At 36.9% G+C, this 17,988-nt stretch overlaps 1 protein-coding gene across 4 annotated transcripts in view; it reads left to right on the top strand.

The window, feature by feature from the left end:
• Positions 1–17,988, top strand: part of Atp2c1 (ATPase secretory pathway Ca2+ transporting 1) — a 133,718-nt gene that overhangs the window by 16,239 nt on the left and 99,491 nt on the right. Inside the window, exons 1-2 of one of the 4 annotated variants that reach the window (XM_027933926.2) lie at positions 5,117–5,380; positions 5,671–5,853. The exons of 1 other annotated variant lie outside the window; for it this stretch is intronic. In XM_027933926.2, coding sequence (XP_027789727.1) covers positions 5,848–5,853 — 6 coding nt within the window. In that variant the 5' untranslated portion in view covers positions 5,117–5,380; positions 5,671–5,847. Of the gene's footprint in view, positions 1–4,242; positions 4,351–5,116; positions 5,381–5,406; positions 5,422–5,670; positions 5,854–17,988 lie in introns of those variants that run through there. 2 more of the 4 variants (XM_071615657.1, XM_071615658.1) reach the window with 2 other exon arrangements.

Genomic DNA, 17,988 nt, shown 5'->3' with positions numbered 1-17,988 from the left:
CTGGTCCATAGATTGAATGATTTATGACAAACCATCAGCAAAGCTTTCCAAGGTAGTAGAATACGGTCAGTGTCAAAGTAGCTTACTCGGCTATTCTAAGGCCTATTGTTTGTGAACATCCTCCCAGTTGTCCAAGAACTGAATAAATTCCTTGATCCCTAAAGAAATGATGGAAGAGTGAGATGGAAATTATACTACTTTCGGTTTTGTCCAGAATTGATAGGCATGCCATCAAAATCCAAGGCACAGGCTCAGCTGAAATTTCCTACATGCATGGAAATAAGCACCTGAGCATTGTTATCTCAGTTTCAAATGATCACCTGGGCTCAAAATCTGAGTGTACAAGCTTATCTGCTCTTGGCAGTGCTCAATACTGATTAGGACTTAATTCTTGTTCAGATCAAGTTGTCCTTGTTAACTTCTTTGTGGTTTTGGAGATGTGTGTTTCCTTTTATACTTTTCAAAATCCCTTAACTCCCCTTTGTTTTACAGGAAAGTAGAAACTTGGGTTTGATTTGTTCATATGAAGCAAGTAGCAAAGTCAAAGCTAGAATTTATTCATTCAACAACAGAGCTTTAGGATGACCCATTTTCCAGATTATCTATTTATTCAATAGGTCATCATTACATATTTATTACAGTCAAATGTTTTGAGGACAGAGATGAATTTTGCAAGTTTGGAAACCAGATAGGATGTGTGTGTGTGTGTGTGTGTGTGTGTGTGTGTATGCGCGCGCTAGGTATTATATTCAAGGTCTTATGAATGCAAGTTATATGCTCTGCCTCTGAGCTCTACGCTAAGTCCCCAGAATAGTATCATTTTTTTCCTTAGGTACTGAGGATTGAACCAAGGGGGTACTTTACCACTGGCTTTTTCTTTTTTTTTTTTTTTCAAATTTTAAGTCAGTATCTCATTAAGTTGCAGAGGCTGGCCTTGGACTTGCAATCCTTCTGCCTCAGACTCTGGAGTTGCTAGGATTACTGCTGTGTGCCACCATGTCCGGCTCAGAATGGGACATTTACATTTCAAAACAACTCCTAGGGTTTATGTAATTTGGAAAATTGTAAGTCTATTTTCCAAAGAAATAATGAAGTTGACTCTTGGACTTGGGACTCATGCCTTGTTCTCTCTCCTTCCCTTTCTTATCCTCAGCTGTGTCCCTGTCTACTCTTAACTCCAACCCACAAGAGATTGATAGTATAGACTTAACAACCCAGTTAATGTTACAGACTTTGAAAATAAAAATTCAGAGTATACTTCAAATTTTCATCAAATATTTTGCTTAGAAGGTAGTAAGTGTATAAGAGGCTATGGAATTTTGTGGGCGATGAAATATTTGCAGAGTACTTTCGGATCTATCTGGTATTAAAAACAACCAACTTGGGCATGATGGTGCACACCTGTAATCCCTGTACCTCCCGCAGCTGAAGCAGGAGGACTGCAAATTTGAGGCCAGCTGGGGAGTGGCTCAGTGGTAGAGATTCTCTATGTTCAATGCCCAGTACCACAAAAACCAAAATCAAAACCCAACCAATTACAGCTCATATTTGAGCCCTTCAACTTTTAATTTTTGTTTTTAATTTTTACTGCAACACTGTTAAAACATGGAGCCAAGCAGATTTATAGCAATTCTGGCAGGTAGTTGTTAGACACTGATTTCATATGACTTTTTTTTTTTGCAATAAGACTATATTTCCTTGAACTTGACACTTAGCATGTTATTCATTGTGTTAGAAGAAAAATGATTCTGCTGTTCTCTTGGAGTAGGTTAGCTTATAAAAATAGTGTTGTGGGGGGCTGGGGATGTGGCTCAAGCGGTAGCGCGCTCGCCTGGCATGCATGGGGCACTGGGTTCGATCCTCAGCACCACATAAAATTAAAATAAAAGATGTTGTGTCCACCGAAAACTAAAAAATAAATATTTAAAAAATTCTCTCTTTAAAAAAAAAAAATAGTGTTGAGGGTTAGACGGTGTAGCTCATTGGTAGAGTGCTTGCCTAGCATGTGCAAGGGGATTGATCCCCAGCAATGCAAAACAAACAAACAAAAAACTGTTTTTTATAAAATGTTCAATTAAAAAATGATAATTTCTGGGGTTGAGGGTTATTTCTCAGTGATACAGCACATGTTTAACATGCACAGTGTCCTGAGTTCAATCTCCAGCACCAAAAATGAAACAAAACCCACCAAAACGAGGCCAATCTCTCTTTTAGCAGCTAGGTGAAATTTCTTAACTATTAATCTCTGGTACTTTGGACAGTATTACAAGCTTTTTTTTTTTTTTTAAAAAAAAAAACATTAATTGATGAAATATTTTAAAATAACCTTTTCCAAGTTTTAGTTTTTAAATCTAAAGGAGTACATATTCCTTTGTCATCTAGGTTTATAAAAATGTCAGCTGTCAAATTTGATATTAAAAACAAGATGCCTCACATCCTTTGTGGAATAAGTCATAGTATAAATAAATTAGAACATCATGACCATTCTTCTGCAGTCTTCTCCATTTGTAAATATTTTTCACAGGCAGAGAAGACTTACAAATTTCCTTATTGCTTGAGTGTCCCCCTCCCCACTTTTTTTTCCATAGTGGTGATTGAACTCAGGGCCTGCATCAGACGCATTTAATATTGTGGATTGAATATTTAGAACAAAATGAGTAAAACCAATATTTTAGAACTGGTTTTTAAGGAATAAATCAGAGGAACTTTGGATATAATACATTTTATTGACAATAATCTCAGTTTAGCTAATATTCCAGTTTTTGCTTGTTTATCTGTATGATAATCTTCTACTTTCATAGTGCTTATAATTTAAAACCTGTCTTCATTTTTTCAGATCTTATGACAATCTTATTAAGAAGGGTAGTGTGTATGCATATGTGAATGTGTATTTAAAACTTACATTTGAAGTACACATATATTTTATTCCCCTTCCTCCAAAATGAGGAGTTACAGATGGCTATTCAATGATCTTATGTCAGTTTAGTTTGGTCTCTTCTGCTCCAAGAAGGAAGCATTCCCCACTGCTCTGGCTTGAACACTATTAATTAATGCTATCTTTTGTACACAAAACATATCCACATTCGTAATAAATTCTATCTTTAATACACCCTGGAAGTCAAAGTTGGTGCTACTGATGCTGGTCAGCTTGGTGGGAGAGGTGTTTTGGTTCAGAATAGAGAATCATTCTGTAAAGATGTTGATGAGGATCACAGATCAACTAAATGGTTGAACCACCTATCAATTCAGGCTCTTTGCTGCTTTCCGTCCTAGGAATTTGTAAGATGACTGGTAGTGGATGAAGAATTAAGTATGTAATAACAATCCTTCTGGGTAAAGTTGGTCTTATTCAGTTTCTTTTGTGGCTTTCAGAATTTAGGCAATCAAAAAGTGTAGGCCACTTTTAGTGCTGTAAATATTTTGGGTACTTATTTATGGATTCAGTGCTATTACTGGAGTATTGCAGGGTACAACAGAGAATTCGGAGAGGTTGCTTACATAAAATGTTTCCAAACTGAGGATGTATATAGCTCAGTGGTAAAGCACTTGCCTAACACAGCTCAGGCCCTGGGTTCAATCCCCAGCACCCTGTTTCAGCCAAACTTTGTACAGTAAGACAACCTGTATTTTATAAGTCCGTATACTAATATCAACTAGTTTATATGGAATAATTTCCTACCTTAGCTATTTTGTGTTTAGTATCAAGGTTCATCAGGTACAGTAATAATTGTTACAAAATGATAACTTTGAGCAAGAGAGCATATTTAGTGTACAAATCAGGAAATGGCACTATGCAGACAAAATCACTAAGCATGCAAGTCAAAATGGATCATAGATAGTAACTTAGATTAGAAATCTACTTGATAGTGCAGCTTTGAAGTAAACTCACTGAATAGAAGCTCAATATATCTTTGAAAAAGCGTTAACTTAGAAGCTGTCCAGAATTTTTGATACTAGACTAGCTCAACTAATTGTGGACCAAACATGAAAACAGGCAACTCATTGCATTTATGTTTTTGGACATGTGCTTAGCATACTGAATTATGTTACAGAACCTGAGTTAAGTGGCAAATCTGCAATGGGTTGATGAAGAAAACACCTCTTGCAAATAGGGCAGGGGTTTTCTTGAGTGGCCTTGGGTGCTTTGGAGTATGCGTAGTAACTCACCAGGTGTAGTTCTGCCCTCTAGTGGATAAGGATACGAGAAGCATTCGTTCAACGGCTACTGTGTCTGGCTCACCAAGGCTTATTAAAACCAATCGTCCATCAAGAAACATTAATAGGGGGTCTCTGTGAGGTGCTGAGCATGGGAAAGGTTAACGTGGCAAGACACATAGCTAGCGGTCAACGGTAAGGTCTGTTCTTCAATTTCCATCGCCTGAGTACTATTCTTTAGTTGCTCTTTTAGCCTCTCTGGTTCCATACACTCGAAAGTAAAGGTCAGTAGTCTTTCCTCCAGTTGAGTTCGAACCTTGCACTTCCATTATACACGGGTACTGAAGCGCACCCCTCACCCAGTCAGAATTTTGTGAAGTAGCCCCACGGTGACCTGCTCTCACAAGAGCGAAGCGGCCAAGAGCAGGTGTTTTGCAAGGGAGGGTGCGAAGCGCCGGAGGCCGTTCGCGGACCTGCGGTGCAGGGCAGGAACACCCGCGCCTCTCCGCGATCACCCCATCCTCTGGCGGCCCTCTGCGTCGCCTGCCGAGATTGTGACGGCCGCCAGACGGGAGGGGCTTTCCCTGTCGAATTTGCTGAGAGCGTTCAAATGCCTCTGGGGCAGCGGCCATGACTGTGCCTGTCCGTCTGGCTCGACCCCATGGCCGCCTCCTGGGAATGCGTGGCCGGCGCGGGGGGCAGGCGGGCCTCCGACCCTGGCGCCCATTGGGTGTGTAGCACGGGCAGGCACCGTTGTGGGGGTCAGCGAGGAGCCGCCGCGACAAGGCAGGCAGGGACGAATCGGGCCGCCAACCCCTCGCGCCTTCCTACCAGACTACTCAGGCCCCAAACAGCGCCCATTCGGGCAGCCGACTGGGCCTTCGCTTCACTTCCGCCTTGCTATCCGTGAGTGGGAATGCGCCTGCGCGCGCGCCTCTCGCAGCGGAAGGAGTAGCTACAAAGCTCGGTCCGCGGCGGGCCCGGGAGTGCGGGGTGCTCCGGGGCGGCCAGCGGCGGGGAGGGGCGGAGCGCAGGAGGCGGAGGCGGGAGCAGACCAGCGCGGTCGCGCGGAGCCGGCGGGGCTGACCGTGACGGGCCCTCTCACCTCCTCTCCTTTCCCCTCCCCGCCCGCCGGTCTTCCCTCACGACTCCTGTCCTGCGCCGCCGCGCTGCGAGCCGCTCCTTTTCGCCTGAGGCGCGCGGGGCGCCCCCGCGAGCCCCGCGAGTGAGTCCTCGCAGCCCGGAGAAGGGGGTTCTGGGTTTTGGGTGGGTACTGGGATTATCTCCCGCTCCCGTTTCTAGAAACTTCTAGGTCCCGAGGGAAGGGGGCGTCCGGGGATGCCCTGGCTGTAGAGCGTTTCTGGGGCACCGCCCCGCCGGTGTGAGCTGGGGCGTCGCGGGAGGGAGAGAGGGCGGGCGGTCGAGGAACCTGGGGGCTCCGGAGGTGGCGGCTGGGCAGGGGTCGCCCTCCTCTGCCTCTCTCGTCAGCTCCGCTTCTCCTGATTTCTCTTGCAGATGCAGCTGCTAGGGGTGGTGGGAGCAGCCGTGGGACGCGTGGCCGGGAGCGGGGGTGACAGCCTGGGATTCCGGGGGCTTCTCTTCCTTGTCCTCCTCTCCTCTCTATTCCCAGTGTGGCCGTGGCTGACACTAAAGACTTTGTAGCCATCAACTCGAGTGCAGTTTCGATGGAAAATGAAGGTAAAGGGCCCTGGTAGATGGGTTGCAACGCAGAGTTGAGGGTGTGGTGGTTTGCCTTTAAGTTGTCTTTTTCCACCTTTTTATTTTCGTGATTTTATTTTATTTTTCTTTGCTTGTAAAGTGTCCGAGGATTTGCTTTCTAAGGGTACCTAGCTTTTATGTTGGTAACATGGGCATTTCAGGGATTAATGTTCTGTGGGTGACAGATAGCATGATTTTCCTTTCCTGGGAAATTGCAGTTTTCTTTAGCGTAGGAAATGGAAAGGAAGTTTTCATTTTAGATGGCATCTTGCATGTTTAAACAGACATTTGAAAGGAATCACTCCAGGAGAAGTGGAAACGGGAAGGGAAGGGGATGGATTTTATCTGTATATTTGCATATCAAGCCCTGATATCTTGTGTGACTACATTGATTTATAAGAAAGAAAACAATTTTTAAATCTCTAGCTTTGGGGGGAAAACTCATTGTCTTTTGGTGTACACACACACACACACACACACACACACAAACGCCAAAAAAAAAAAAAAAAAAAAACAACCAAAGAAAACCTCTTGTGTTTTCTTGTGTTTAATGAAATCTTAAGAGGTGATTTCCCTTTTTAAAGTTCCACCCTATTTCAAAACATCCTTTAGGAGGTTGACAGTGGAACCTGTTTGTCCATGGTATACTTTGAACACATTAGATTCCCATTCATGTTACTTGCTTCGTTGGGCATTTTAAAATATTTATAAAGATTTTCATACACAGCACTGGTATTTTAAAAAAATTGAAGTTCTGAATAAATTTTTTTTTCTCCCTTTCCTGAACATCACTTTGGACTGATTTCTGGCTTGTGTGTAATCATCCTCCCGTCTTCCCCTCAAACCCTCTCCATACAATAAAAGATACTTAAATTACAGTTTTCTCTCTTGTATCTTTTGGTTTTTAAAATCTGTATCTGGTGCAGAGGATCTGTGTTTGAGCTGCTGCTGCTTCTAATTTGTTTTTTCCATTGTTGAGAGTGAAGCCTGATTGTCTAAGTAGGACTAGTAATTTTAAAATGTTTTTTTTTTTTTTAAGATACAGTAATCTGTAATGCTGAGACCTCTGGGATAAGTAGGAAGGGTGATGAAAGGCAAGATTATATTGCCCATTTTTACTCTGGGTGGATGATTGCTGGAAGACATTTTCTGAAATACTAAAGTGTATAACTGTAGAGGAGTTATACTGTCTAATTGAGTCTTCAGAAATAGCATTTGAAAGCAGTGATGTTTTTGTCTGATGATATGGGAAAATCATTTCTCTGAGCCTTTTATCTCTTTGTCTTTAGTTTACAGACTTAAGAAAAGGATTTTTTTTTTTTTTTGCAAAATACAATATTAAATATACATGTTTCTTGGTAGAAATATCTTAACATTTAAAACACTATGTTCATGAGCTTTTATTTTCAGAATGTTACCAAATTTAAGAAAGTAGCCTAAGTAGGTGGATTCTTAGCTTTTGGCTTTCTTTCTTGATGTCTTAGGAAGAAAAGCATGAGTAATAAAGCTGACTCTCATTATCTGCTGAGGTGGGAGGGGGTGGTTGTGAGATAGAAGCGTGGTATATGCTTGTTTCTGTATTTTATGGCCAAATATTAATGATGTGTCTTCATATTATAAAACTATGAGTCTTATTAAAAACTTGTGATGCTTTCTACCCCATTATTTTTGACCATCAAGAGACTATTTTTGTCAATTTTCACTACCATTATGTTTTTTTCTTTTTCATATTTAAATATTTTTAAAGAACTTGTGTTTATCCTAGAATTTTTCAAGAGCTATTGATCATCTAAAAATACATACATCACTATTTCTTGCCTTTTTAAAGTTTTGACCTAATGCATTATTGGCAGTTTGGAAGCATGAAACAAAAATACATTCAAATGTTGCCTTAACTACTGAAATCCTTAATTATTTTAGGCAAATTACTTCACGTTTTTGAGCTTCTATTATCCTTTTAGTTGGGACTGAAAATGTTTAGCTCATAAAATTGAGAGGATTAAATGAGAAATAGTGTGTAAATTATCTTTGGTGGGGGGAATAGAGTTTAAGAGCATGGGTTGTGGAATTAGGCAGGCTTATTTAAATGCAGAATCTCTGCTTAATGTTATTTGGCCTTGTACAAATTATTAAAGCTTTCTGTGCTTCAGTTTCTTCATCTGTAAAAATAAAGATAATGATAGAACTTAGCTTGCTATGAGGTGGTTGTAAGCATTTAAACGGTGTCTAGCATACACTAAATGCTCAGTATATGTTAACTGTAAATAGTCTGTTGCTTGATACATACTAATGTGCCACCTGAAAAAAATGTTGTTAGGACAGTTGAATGTTGTTCAGTGGTGGCCAAAATGCTCAAGATGAAGATGTCATTATTAAGTGACAGGTGGAGTTAAGTAAGGAATTTTCTATAGTTCTAGTGCTTTAAGCCTATAGGAAAAATAAACCTACCAAGAAGCCAGGAACCAGTGTAGATAAAGGTGTTTTTTTCCCCTTCTAAAAAATTGTTTTCTCAGTTTCTAAGTTTAATCATCTGTAATTGAGATAATTCCTTCTTGGAGGGTTGGTGTAATAAATGAAGCCTGATATGCAGCCTGGCCAGAATAGTGGTTGGCACCCAGCTTTCATGAGTGAGTGAATGATGCTATTGTTCTCCAGAAACAGAGTACTCCAGGAGGTCCACAGATAAGTTATATCTAGGTGAGAATGGTGTAGTAGGTCCTTAGAGCATCACTGTGGATGTTCTTAAGTAGTGTGTCATATCTACAGTGGTTACTTTTTAGGAGGAAATGGCTTCATCCATGTACCTTCCCTTCAGCAATGGTGATTTTTTCTTCCTTTCTTTTTTTTTTTTTTTTTTGGTGTTTAAGTTTTGATTCTTCTGGACCTTTCTCCCACTTAAACTTTGTCAGCAAAGCTTTTAGCCAAAGTCTTCAGGATGTTTCATGAATACTTAGTGCCACACTACGAGCATTTGAAATGCTAATTTCCTGGAATTTCAGGGACTGGTCCTAGATATCCTTTTGTGAGGAAGGATTTTATCCACGACCTGAACTCCTTACATGTTTGTCACAAGTTTAAATAGTTACCACTTAGTAATCTGAGATGCACAGGTAAACAACTGTTTTTCTTAGTTTTAAAAATTGTTGGTATGTTTAAAGGGTTGACTTATTAGAAAAGATATTTCTACCTGTAGAATTTTGCAAAAAGTTTTCTATTCCTAATGAATTATTCTTTAGAATAAATTGGCCATTCTCTTAGAAAACCCATTGTAAATTTCACGCTCATGAAACTATTTACTGTTGCTTAAATGTCTTTGACTAGTGGATAGAACTACAATATACTTTAAGAGTTTGAGACATAGTTACTTTAAGATTATAGGCAGAGCTGTTAGGTCTAGAAAATAATCCATCTCTTTTGGTGGCAATTGATAGTGATAGTATTTACTTTTTAAAATAATGTCTTACTCAGTTCAAATTCTTAATCATCTAGGAATGTCTCAAAAAAAGACTATTAGGATAATTGGTAAAAGAAAGAAAAAGAAAACCATCTTTTACATTCCCTTAACTGGAAATAGGAAACCAGGTTATAAAGATATTATATATGTTTAAATCTGAAAAATATAATCTATTTTATTTGCAACTTTGTCAGTAAAGTATACAAATGTATATGTATATGCATGTGTATATATACACAGTAATTTAAGCCAGAGAAAGGATTTTGAAGAGATTATTATTTGTAAGCAATACAGTTGAATCTTAAGTACTTGATTTGTCTTAATATTTTTATCATACATACACACATATGTATGTATCACTTATTTGCATGTGTGCATGCACGCTTTTTTGTGTGTATGCATGGTACTGGGGATTTAACCCAAGAGTGCTCTTCACTGACCTATGCCCCTAGCCCTTTTTTATTTTGAGATGGGACTTCACTAAGTTGCTCAGGCTGGCCTTGAACTTGTGATTCTCCTGCCTCAGTTTTGTGAGTCTCTGGGATTGCAGGTGTGTGCCGCCATGTCTGGCTAATAAAAGGTATTCTTAATCAGTACTCTGAAAAAGACTTGAAATTTAAAAAAAAAAAAAAAAGATACTGTGTATTTGGCAGCATTTTATAAACATAGTAATTTAAGCCAGAGAAAGGATTTTGAAGAAATTATTATTTGTAAGCAATACAGTTGAATCCTAAGTACTTGATTTGTCTTAATATTTTTATCATTCCTCTTTACTGTCAGCAGAATTCATTTCTCTGAACTGAAGCATCATGAAACAAATAGTTTCCTAGGGAACACACCCCTTGGGCCCAAGAGTGATTTTTCTTTTGAGATCTTAGTTTACTGTGATATGCTTTATAAGGTTCAATTTTATTTTTGAGGTGGAAAAAACATCATGGCTTGGTAAAATTAACTGGGGTGAATTTTAAATTCATTGTTCTTACATATAATATCTTAAAGATACATTTGTTAATACATCTTCTGTCTTTAGGCCCTAAGTTGTTCTTGACAACTTAAAATTGGAATTAAAAGTAAATTACTCCAATTGTGTTGAATGAGGTTAGTTTTATGCAAAGCTTGTGATACATTTAGAAAAAGTTTGAATGAAATACTAAAGCCTGCCATAGGTTATTGTCAATAGGACAGTGGTAGTAATGGTCAGGAGCATTATCTTAAGGTGCCAGTAACTGGCTTCTAGTTCAATTTCAGTCTCTACCTTTTTTTTTACCCTGTGACAGACGTTAGAGAATGTGTGAATTGGAATTATTTAATAAGCCTGTTAATTATACTTTATATTTTTTTTAAGTAAGGCCTTTTGGTTTGAGATTTGGTCATTTCATAAACATGCTGACTTAAATTTGTGCCCCTCCCAAGAGGAAATGCAGCAATTTAGTACTATATTCTTAGAAAGCTCTAAAACATTAAACTATAGTTACAGAAATTAATTATATACCTACTTAAAACAATCTTATAAAGTTAGTATAGCAGCAGGAACTTAAATACTGAATGCATTTGCTGCTCTACACAGTGGTTTGATATTGAGCTTTGTATAGGAAAACTGAAGTGGAAACATTTAGGATGTTACCTATCATCTTTTTTTTGAACTTTTTTTTTTTTTTTTAAAAATCTGAAATATAAGTTAAAATTTTTGATTAGTTTATGCATTTCAGATTGAATTTATTATAGTGTCTTTATCTTTTGGTGCCTTGAAGTTAAAAAGGATAAAACATTTCCTAAGGAACATTGGTACAGTAAAATTCTATTCTCTGCCTAAGGGCTAAATCAACTGTTTTAATAGGTTCTGGATTTCCTCCCATCTTAAATCAGCCTTTCACTTTCAGTAAATTATACTTTTGATGCTATGATATTATCCATATATGTTATATAAGAGATATATATATCTCCTTGGTAGTCTTTTTACTAGATTTTGTTTGATTGTCTATTTTAATGTTCTCCTCGCAGAGAGCTTTACCTGCCTTCATATGGGTTTCTACATTGGCAGGGGCAGGAATACTATTTGGTTCAAGCTTTCTTTGAGAGTTGTACCTTACTTCCTCTGTTGAATGTCATTTACATTTCCTTGGAGCAGGCAAAAGCTGTTCATGGCAAAAGTGCCAGAAATAGCATACAAGCCACTTTGCAATGGCATGCAAACTAATCTCTGCTATGTCCTTTTCTTAACACTTGTGAGGGCTGCTGTTTACTGAGAGGTAACATCTGGCTTTGAAGTTAGTATATCTGAGCCAGTGAGATGGGAAATTCCACTTTCCTTCCCACCCCAGAAAAAGATGTGGTCTTTGTTGACTACCCTACACTGGAAAGTTTATAGTTCAGTTATGATATCTTGATATATACCCTTAATCCACATGAGAGACCAAGAGATTAGTTCTTTCTGATATCTTCTGTTAGGAGAAAGATAAGAGAGAAGGGTTTGTATTTATTAAGAGTGATGGGAATGGAGAGTAGCGATGACTGGGAGAGATATTTTACTCTTAGGAAAACCCAGCACGACTTGGGTAGTGACCAGATAACTGGGGAATGAATGGAGAGTTTGTCAGAAGTGACAGCAAGATGTCAAGCCAGCCTAAGTGGGTTGAGTAGAGATGTCACTGATGATGGTTGGAGGAGTGAGCTAATTTAGGGGTTGTGGGGGTGGGACACTTATAGAAGGTCAGAAAGTTCATGGTGTGAGCCTTTAGAGGGCTGTATGTGGAGGGAGGTTTGAAAGAGAGCACCAGTTGAGTTGGAAGACCAGGTTTCAAAGTGAGCTCTTGAGGGCAGAGACCTTCAAGTTGTCCCTTATTCACTTTGAACAGTCTGACACATACCTATCCTTGATTGAATGAAAATGCTGTCTTCCATTTGAACTCAGTAGTTCTCACCTGGGATGATTTTGCCCTGCAAGGGATATTGGGCAATGGCCTTGAGACGTTTTAGGTTGTCACAGATACAGGAATGCCACTGGGGATGCTGGTAAACGTTCTACCATACACAAGTCAGCACCTCCCTCTTTGAAAGAATTATCTAGTCCCAAATGTCAGAGCTGCCAAAGATTGAGAAACACTGTTCCAACCAAAGGCAAGGAATTTAATTCTTCATAGCCTCAATTTTTTTTTTCCACATTTGAAGAGATGGTGATGACTCTTCTTAGGTTTATTAAGATTAAACAGGGCAGAGTGTACAAGTGCCTGGTATGAAAGAGTTGCTAGGTTAGTGATTTTCTTTATCCTAGTCAATGAATGTATTTAGGGAAGTTACTTTTGGGCACGGATCTTTTGGCCTCTAATTTCAAGGCTTTATGCATTTTTCAGAGAGATGAGTTAGATCTCTGCCTAGGAAACATAGTAGCTTTTATAATCTTAATCCTTTTCTCATGGTTTTATCAAATTAATTTGATTCTACTTTGGTTTAGGATTTTAGAATTTTATGATTTACTAGTGTATTTACTGGTAAATAAAAACTTTGAAAGCTAGATTAAAAATTGTAGCTACTGGTCAGTGAAATTCAGCTCTTAATTTGACTTTTTAGCCAGTAAGTACATTTTAAGTGTGTTTTGTGCTCTTGACACAGTTATTATTTAATTGCAATGTTACCATTCTTTGAAATCAAGTCTGAAGTGTCCTGAATTATTTCTTTTGGAGTGGGCCAGGCCTTTTGAGTCTGTAATGTCTTTTCCCTTTTTATCCATTTATAAAATTCCAAGTAGACATTTCTAAAATCAGAACTATTCCTCAAATTTACTTATTAGAATCTGCAGTAGATGGCTTTCTTTTGCTTGTTAATTACCTGTTTACTTTATTGTAAGGTGTGATATTACTGTCAGTTCTTTCACTCTTTTTAGGGACATGACCACCTATATTTTCATTTCTAATACCATTCCCTTAGCAATGCCTTCTAGTCATAGGCTCAGTGTTTAATATTTGCATATATAATGTATAGGTTTGTGTGTGTGTGTGTGTGTGTGTGTGTAAGGCATTCTCATTTTTAGGGAGTCTCTGGAAATTCTTTGTTGCTGTCTCTTTTGGGAAAAATACTGGTTCACTTTTCTTATACTTTATAGCTTGGGATTGCTATAAGTAAAGGTGTTTCAGTTTAATAAACTGTTTATTAGACCCTTACTGATGAGTGTTTTATTGTAGGTGGAATTTAGAAATAGAATTTTTCCTTTTTTTCATATTTAACTAAGATTATTTAAACGTATTTAAACCAGTTAAAATGGGAAATAATATATAAGTAATAGGGTGCATTTTGTGGCAGCAAATAAATTCTCATTTATCTTAAAAGTTGTAGGATTCAAAGTTAATATTTTTTGGTGCTATTCAATTGTATCTGAGTGTAAACTTGTAAGGGGGTTATATAACTTCCCATTGTACCTGTAACCATGTAAGTCAGTAAGCATACCATGTGAAGGATGCCACAGTAATGACTTTGATTTCATAGAGGTTTGGTGTGCCATAGTCTGTAAGATTAATCTCACTAGTTAACTGATTTCTGAAATGAATGTCTTTGGTTGTATGAAAATATGAAGAAAAGGTATGAAAGAATCTAACATTTGTTACTACAGTTGAATAACAGTTAGTGGCATAGATTCCAAGGAAATGGTATCTCTAATAAAGGAGGTCCAAAAGTCTTTTTAAACTTTTTTTTTTTTAACTGCTATTACTACAATTATTTTTGTTTTTGTTTTTGCACTATTCTTTTGCTCTTACCTCCCTCGTGGTACTAGAGATTGGTCTTGGGCTCTCTACTATTGAGCTACATCCCCAGGTCTTTCTGTCTTTTATTTTGACATAGAATCTTACTAAGTTGCTAAGCCTGTTCTCAAACTTGTTATCCTTTTGCTTCAGCCTCCCAAGTTGCTGGGATTAGTGTGTGCCACCCTGCCAGGTTTGCTGTGATATTACAAAATTAACAGGTTTAAAAAATATTGAGATGATCTGATATCCCTTTCCCTGTACTTGTACTAAATTTATGTTTGGACCTTTAATAATTTATATAGATAGATGAATTAGTAAATGGGGTATTATGCCCACCTTTTTAATTTCATGATCAAAAAACACTAAATTCTTTCCAGAGTGGCAGTATAGTTTAGGTATAATTGTTTTAACTTTTCTGTGTAAATCTAACTATAGAGGAAAGGTTTTTCTAGAGTCTTTTAAACTTTTGCGTTTTAGTATCTTTAGATTTACATAAAAATTATAGAAATAGTATAAAGAGTTCGTGGATATTCTTTGCCCAGTTTTCCCTAATGATAACATCTCACATAACTGTGGTATAATTATCAAAATCAGGAAATTTATGTTTATAAAATATCCTTTTCTATCCTAGGATCCAGTTCAGTATCCTACCTTGTCTTCTTAGTGTCCTGTAAAATTCTCAAGTCCTTTTTGTCTTTTTCATCTTTGATGATCTAGACACTTTTGGAGAGTACTGGTCAGTTGTTTTTTAAAACATCCTTCAATTTGAGTTAATCATATGTTTACTCCTGGTTAGTATGTTTTATGACTGGTGAAGTTAATGTGATCACTTGGTTAAAGTGGTGTCTGCCAGGTTTCTCCATTGTAAAGTAACTGTTTTTCCCTTTGTAACTAATAACATATGTTAACTTTACCTTTGTGGTGTGAAAGTGATTAATAATTTAATTAATACCATCCTCTAGTGGGTAGGTACTCTGAGTACACAAAATATCCTGTGTCTCATCGTACTTGTCACAGGCTAATTTTTGCATCTATCATTGCTTCCTGTAGGCAACAGTTATCCATGTTGTGTTTGCTTAATGATGATTTTCTTTTTCCCTAATTCCTATTGTATTCATTAATTGGAATTTTGTTAAGGCAGTATTTTCCCTTTTCCTCCATTTATTAATTATCCATTTATTTACATGGATTTGTATTTTGTTTTGCTTTTTAAAAATAGATTAAAATCAATATTTTGTTGCTCAAATCATTCTAACTTTGGTTATTCAAATATTTACCTGTGTCTTTTCTATAGTGCTCTCACATTTTGTGAGTACTGGTTTACTTTCTGGTACCACAGGATGGAATTAACCATTTTTCCAAAGGAGCTGATTTCATTTTATAGAGAAAGGTATCTAGAAACCAAGATCTGGGTGCCATGTGTGCTCAAGGCTACCGTGGTGTCACTGCTTCTAGGTCCTCCCATTAGATAGCAAAATCTATATAGTAACATGCATACACATAATGTTTTTATTTCCTTATCTATCCACCCATGTGTGTCTGTGTGTGTATAAAAATACTGTGAGTGCTTATGGATGTTTATGGGTGCATTGTTTTAGGCCTAGAGTCCTGTAGACTGAATTTGTACTCTCTTGTTGCTATGGTAAATCATGGTTTATTTTGCAGACTTTGTTCTTTGCTTCCTTTTTTTTTGAGATACAATTCACATGGATCTTGCCAGTTCCTATCTCCTTCCAACAAGGTTATTCTATCCTTCTCCCTATCCATGCTTCTTCTCTTTCTTCTTTTCTCCAAAAGTGAGACATCTGATTTTCATTCACCAATATTGACTTACTTTGTTCAATCCTAATACATGCCCATAAAAGTAATTTCAGAATTGCTAAACCATTCCCCTGTGAGAAAGACATTTTTAGAGTATAGTATAGTATTTGTCTTTAGCTTTACAGTACAAAGGCACATACTATTTTCCACAGTAACTTGGTTTAGTTCTTTTCTTGCCTATCTCCGTAAGGTTGTGTTATTAATTTGTAATAAACATTAGGTTCATTTGTTACTGTTTTTGTTCTTTTTATATTCCTCCTACATTCTGTTTGATTTTAATTATTTCTTGAAATTTGTTGAAGTAAATGTGGCCATATTCCTCTTCCATTTATTTGTAGTAAAGAGCTGTTCTTAAAAAAAAAAAAAAATACTGGATTTCCTCAAAGTTAGGTAGAACTGTAATGAATTGCCTAATAGCAGTTAAAGTGAAAGGAACTGTGCTTTGACAGTCATTCTCTGGAATTGCTTGCTTAGATTCTTAGTTATAGCTGTTGATTCAGCATCTTCTACTCTTTGAAATTTATATTATCTATGGTCCCATAATTACCAGTGTCAGTGTTGAAGTCAGTCACCTAACAAATCTTCATTCTGGGTGCATTGTTTTAGACCCAGAGTCCTGTAGACTGAATGTTTACTCTCTTGTTGCTATGGTAAATCACAGTTTATTTTGCAGACTTTATTCTTTCCTTCCTCTATTTTTTCTTTTTTTGAGATATGATTCACATACCATAAAATTCACTGTTTTTTTTAAGTACAATATAGTGGTGTTTTATATATTCATAAAATTGTATATTAATCTAATTCTAGAGCATTTTTATTACCTGCAAAAGGAACCTTTTACCTATTAGCATTCGCTTCCCATTTTTCCCTCTTCCCAGCCCCTAGCAACACTAAGTCACTTTCTGTCTCTGGATTTTCCTGTTCTGGGCATTTCATATAAATGGGATTATGCAATATATGGCCTTTTATTCTTTTATTTCTGGCTTCTTTCACTTTAGTATAATACCTCAAGGGTTATCCATGTTATAGCATGTTTTATTCTTTTTTATGGCTATATAATATTGTTATTGATATATCATGTTTTATTTATCCATTAATCAGTTGATGGACATTAGTTATTTTTTTTTTAACGTTTGGACAATTATAAATAAAACTGTGTGAAATTAATGTACACGTTTCTGTGAATGTATTTTTCGTTTCTTTTGGGTGTATTAGAGGAGTAGAAGGTGCTGAGTTGTAATATTCTGTTTAATATGTGGAAGGTGTTTACCATGTGGAAACTGTTACAGTGGTTGCACCATTTTTCATTGTCATTGGTAATATAAATACTAATTAATTTGTCCACATTCTCAACACTCTACTTTTTTTTTTTTTAATTGCTGTCATAGGGGATATGAGGTAGTTGTACATTCTAGTTTTGATTTGTATTATCCTAATGATAAATGATATCAAGCATCTTCTCATATGCTTGTTGGATATCTTTGTATATCTTTGGAGAACTGTCTGTTCAGTTCTTTAACCATTTTGTAACTTGGTTATTTGCTTTTTTATTTTTGAGGTAAAAGAGTTCTTTGTATATATTATATTCTGGATATTAGATAAGAATGTATCCTGAACTTGCATTTACACCACCATAAAAAAAAGTTTGTATTTGCATCAATATTTATAAGACCCTTATACGATTTGCAAATATTTCCCCTGTTCTATGGATTGTTTTTTCATTTTTCTTGATGGTAGGTTTTGCATAAAAAATTTAAAATTGTGATAAAGTTCAATTTGTGTTTTTTGTTTTGTGCTTTGGGTGTTATGTATAAAAAAATATTGCTTATTTAAAGTGATGAAGATTTACACTTTATTCTAAGAATTTTGTTGTGTAGCTCTCACATTTGGTCCATTTTGAGTTAGTTTTTATTTATTGTGTGAGGTAAGGACCCAGCTTCTTCTTTTGCAAGGAATATTCACTTATCCAAGTACCACTTATTGAGAAGTCTATTTTTCTCCATTGAATTGTCTTGGCACCCGTGCATTTACCATAAATTATGATTTTATTTCTGGACTTTCAGTTTTATTCCATTGCCATGCACGCCTGCTGATTCTGGAACC

This window comes from Marmota flaviventris, chromosome 8 (genome assembly GCF_047511675.1).
Source record: "Marmota flaviventris isolate mMarFla1 chromosome 8, mMarFla1.hap1, whole genome shotgun sequence".
NCBI lineage: Eukaryota > Metazoa > Chordata > Mammalia > Rodentia > Sciuridae > Marmota > Marmota flaviventris.
This window is presented reverse-complemented; position numbering and strand designations above follow the sequence as displayed.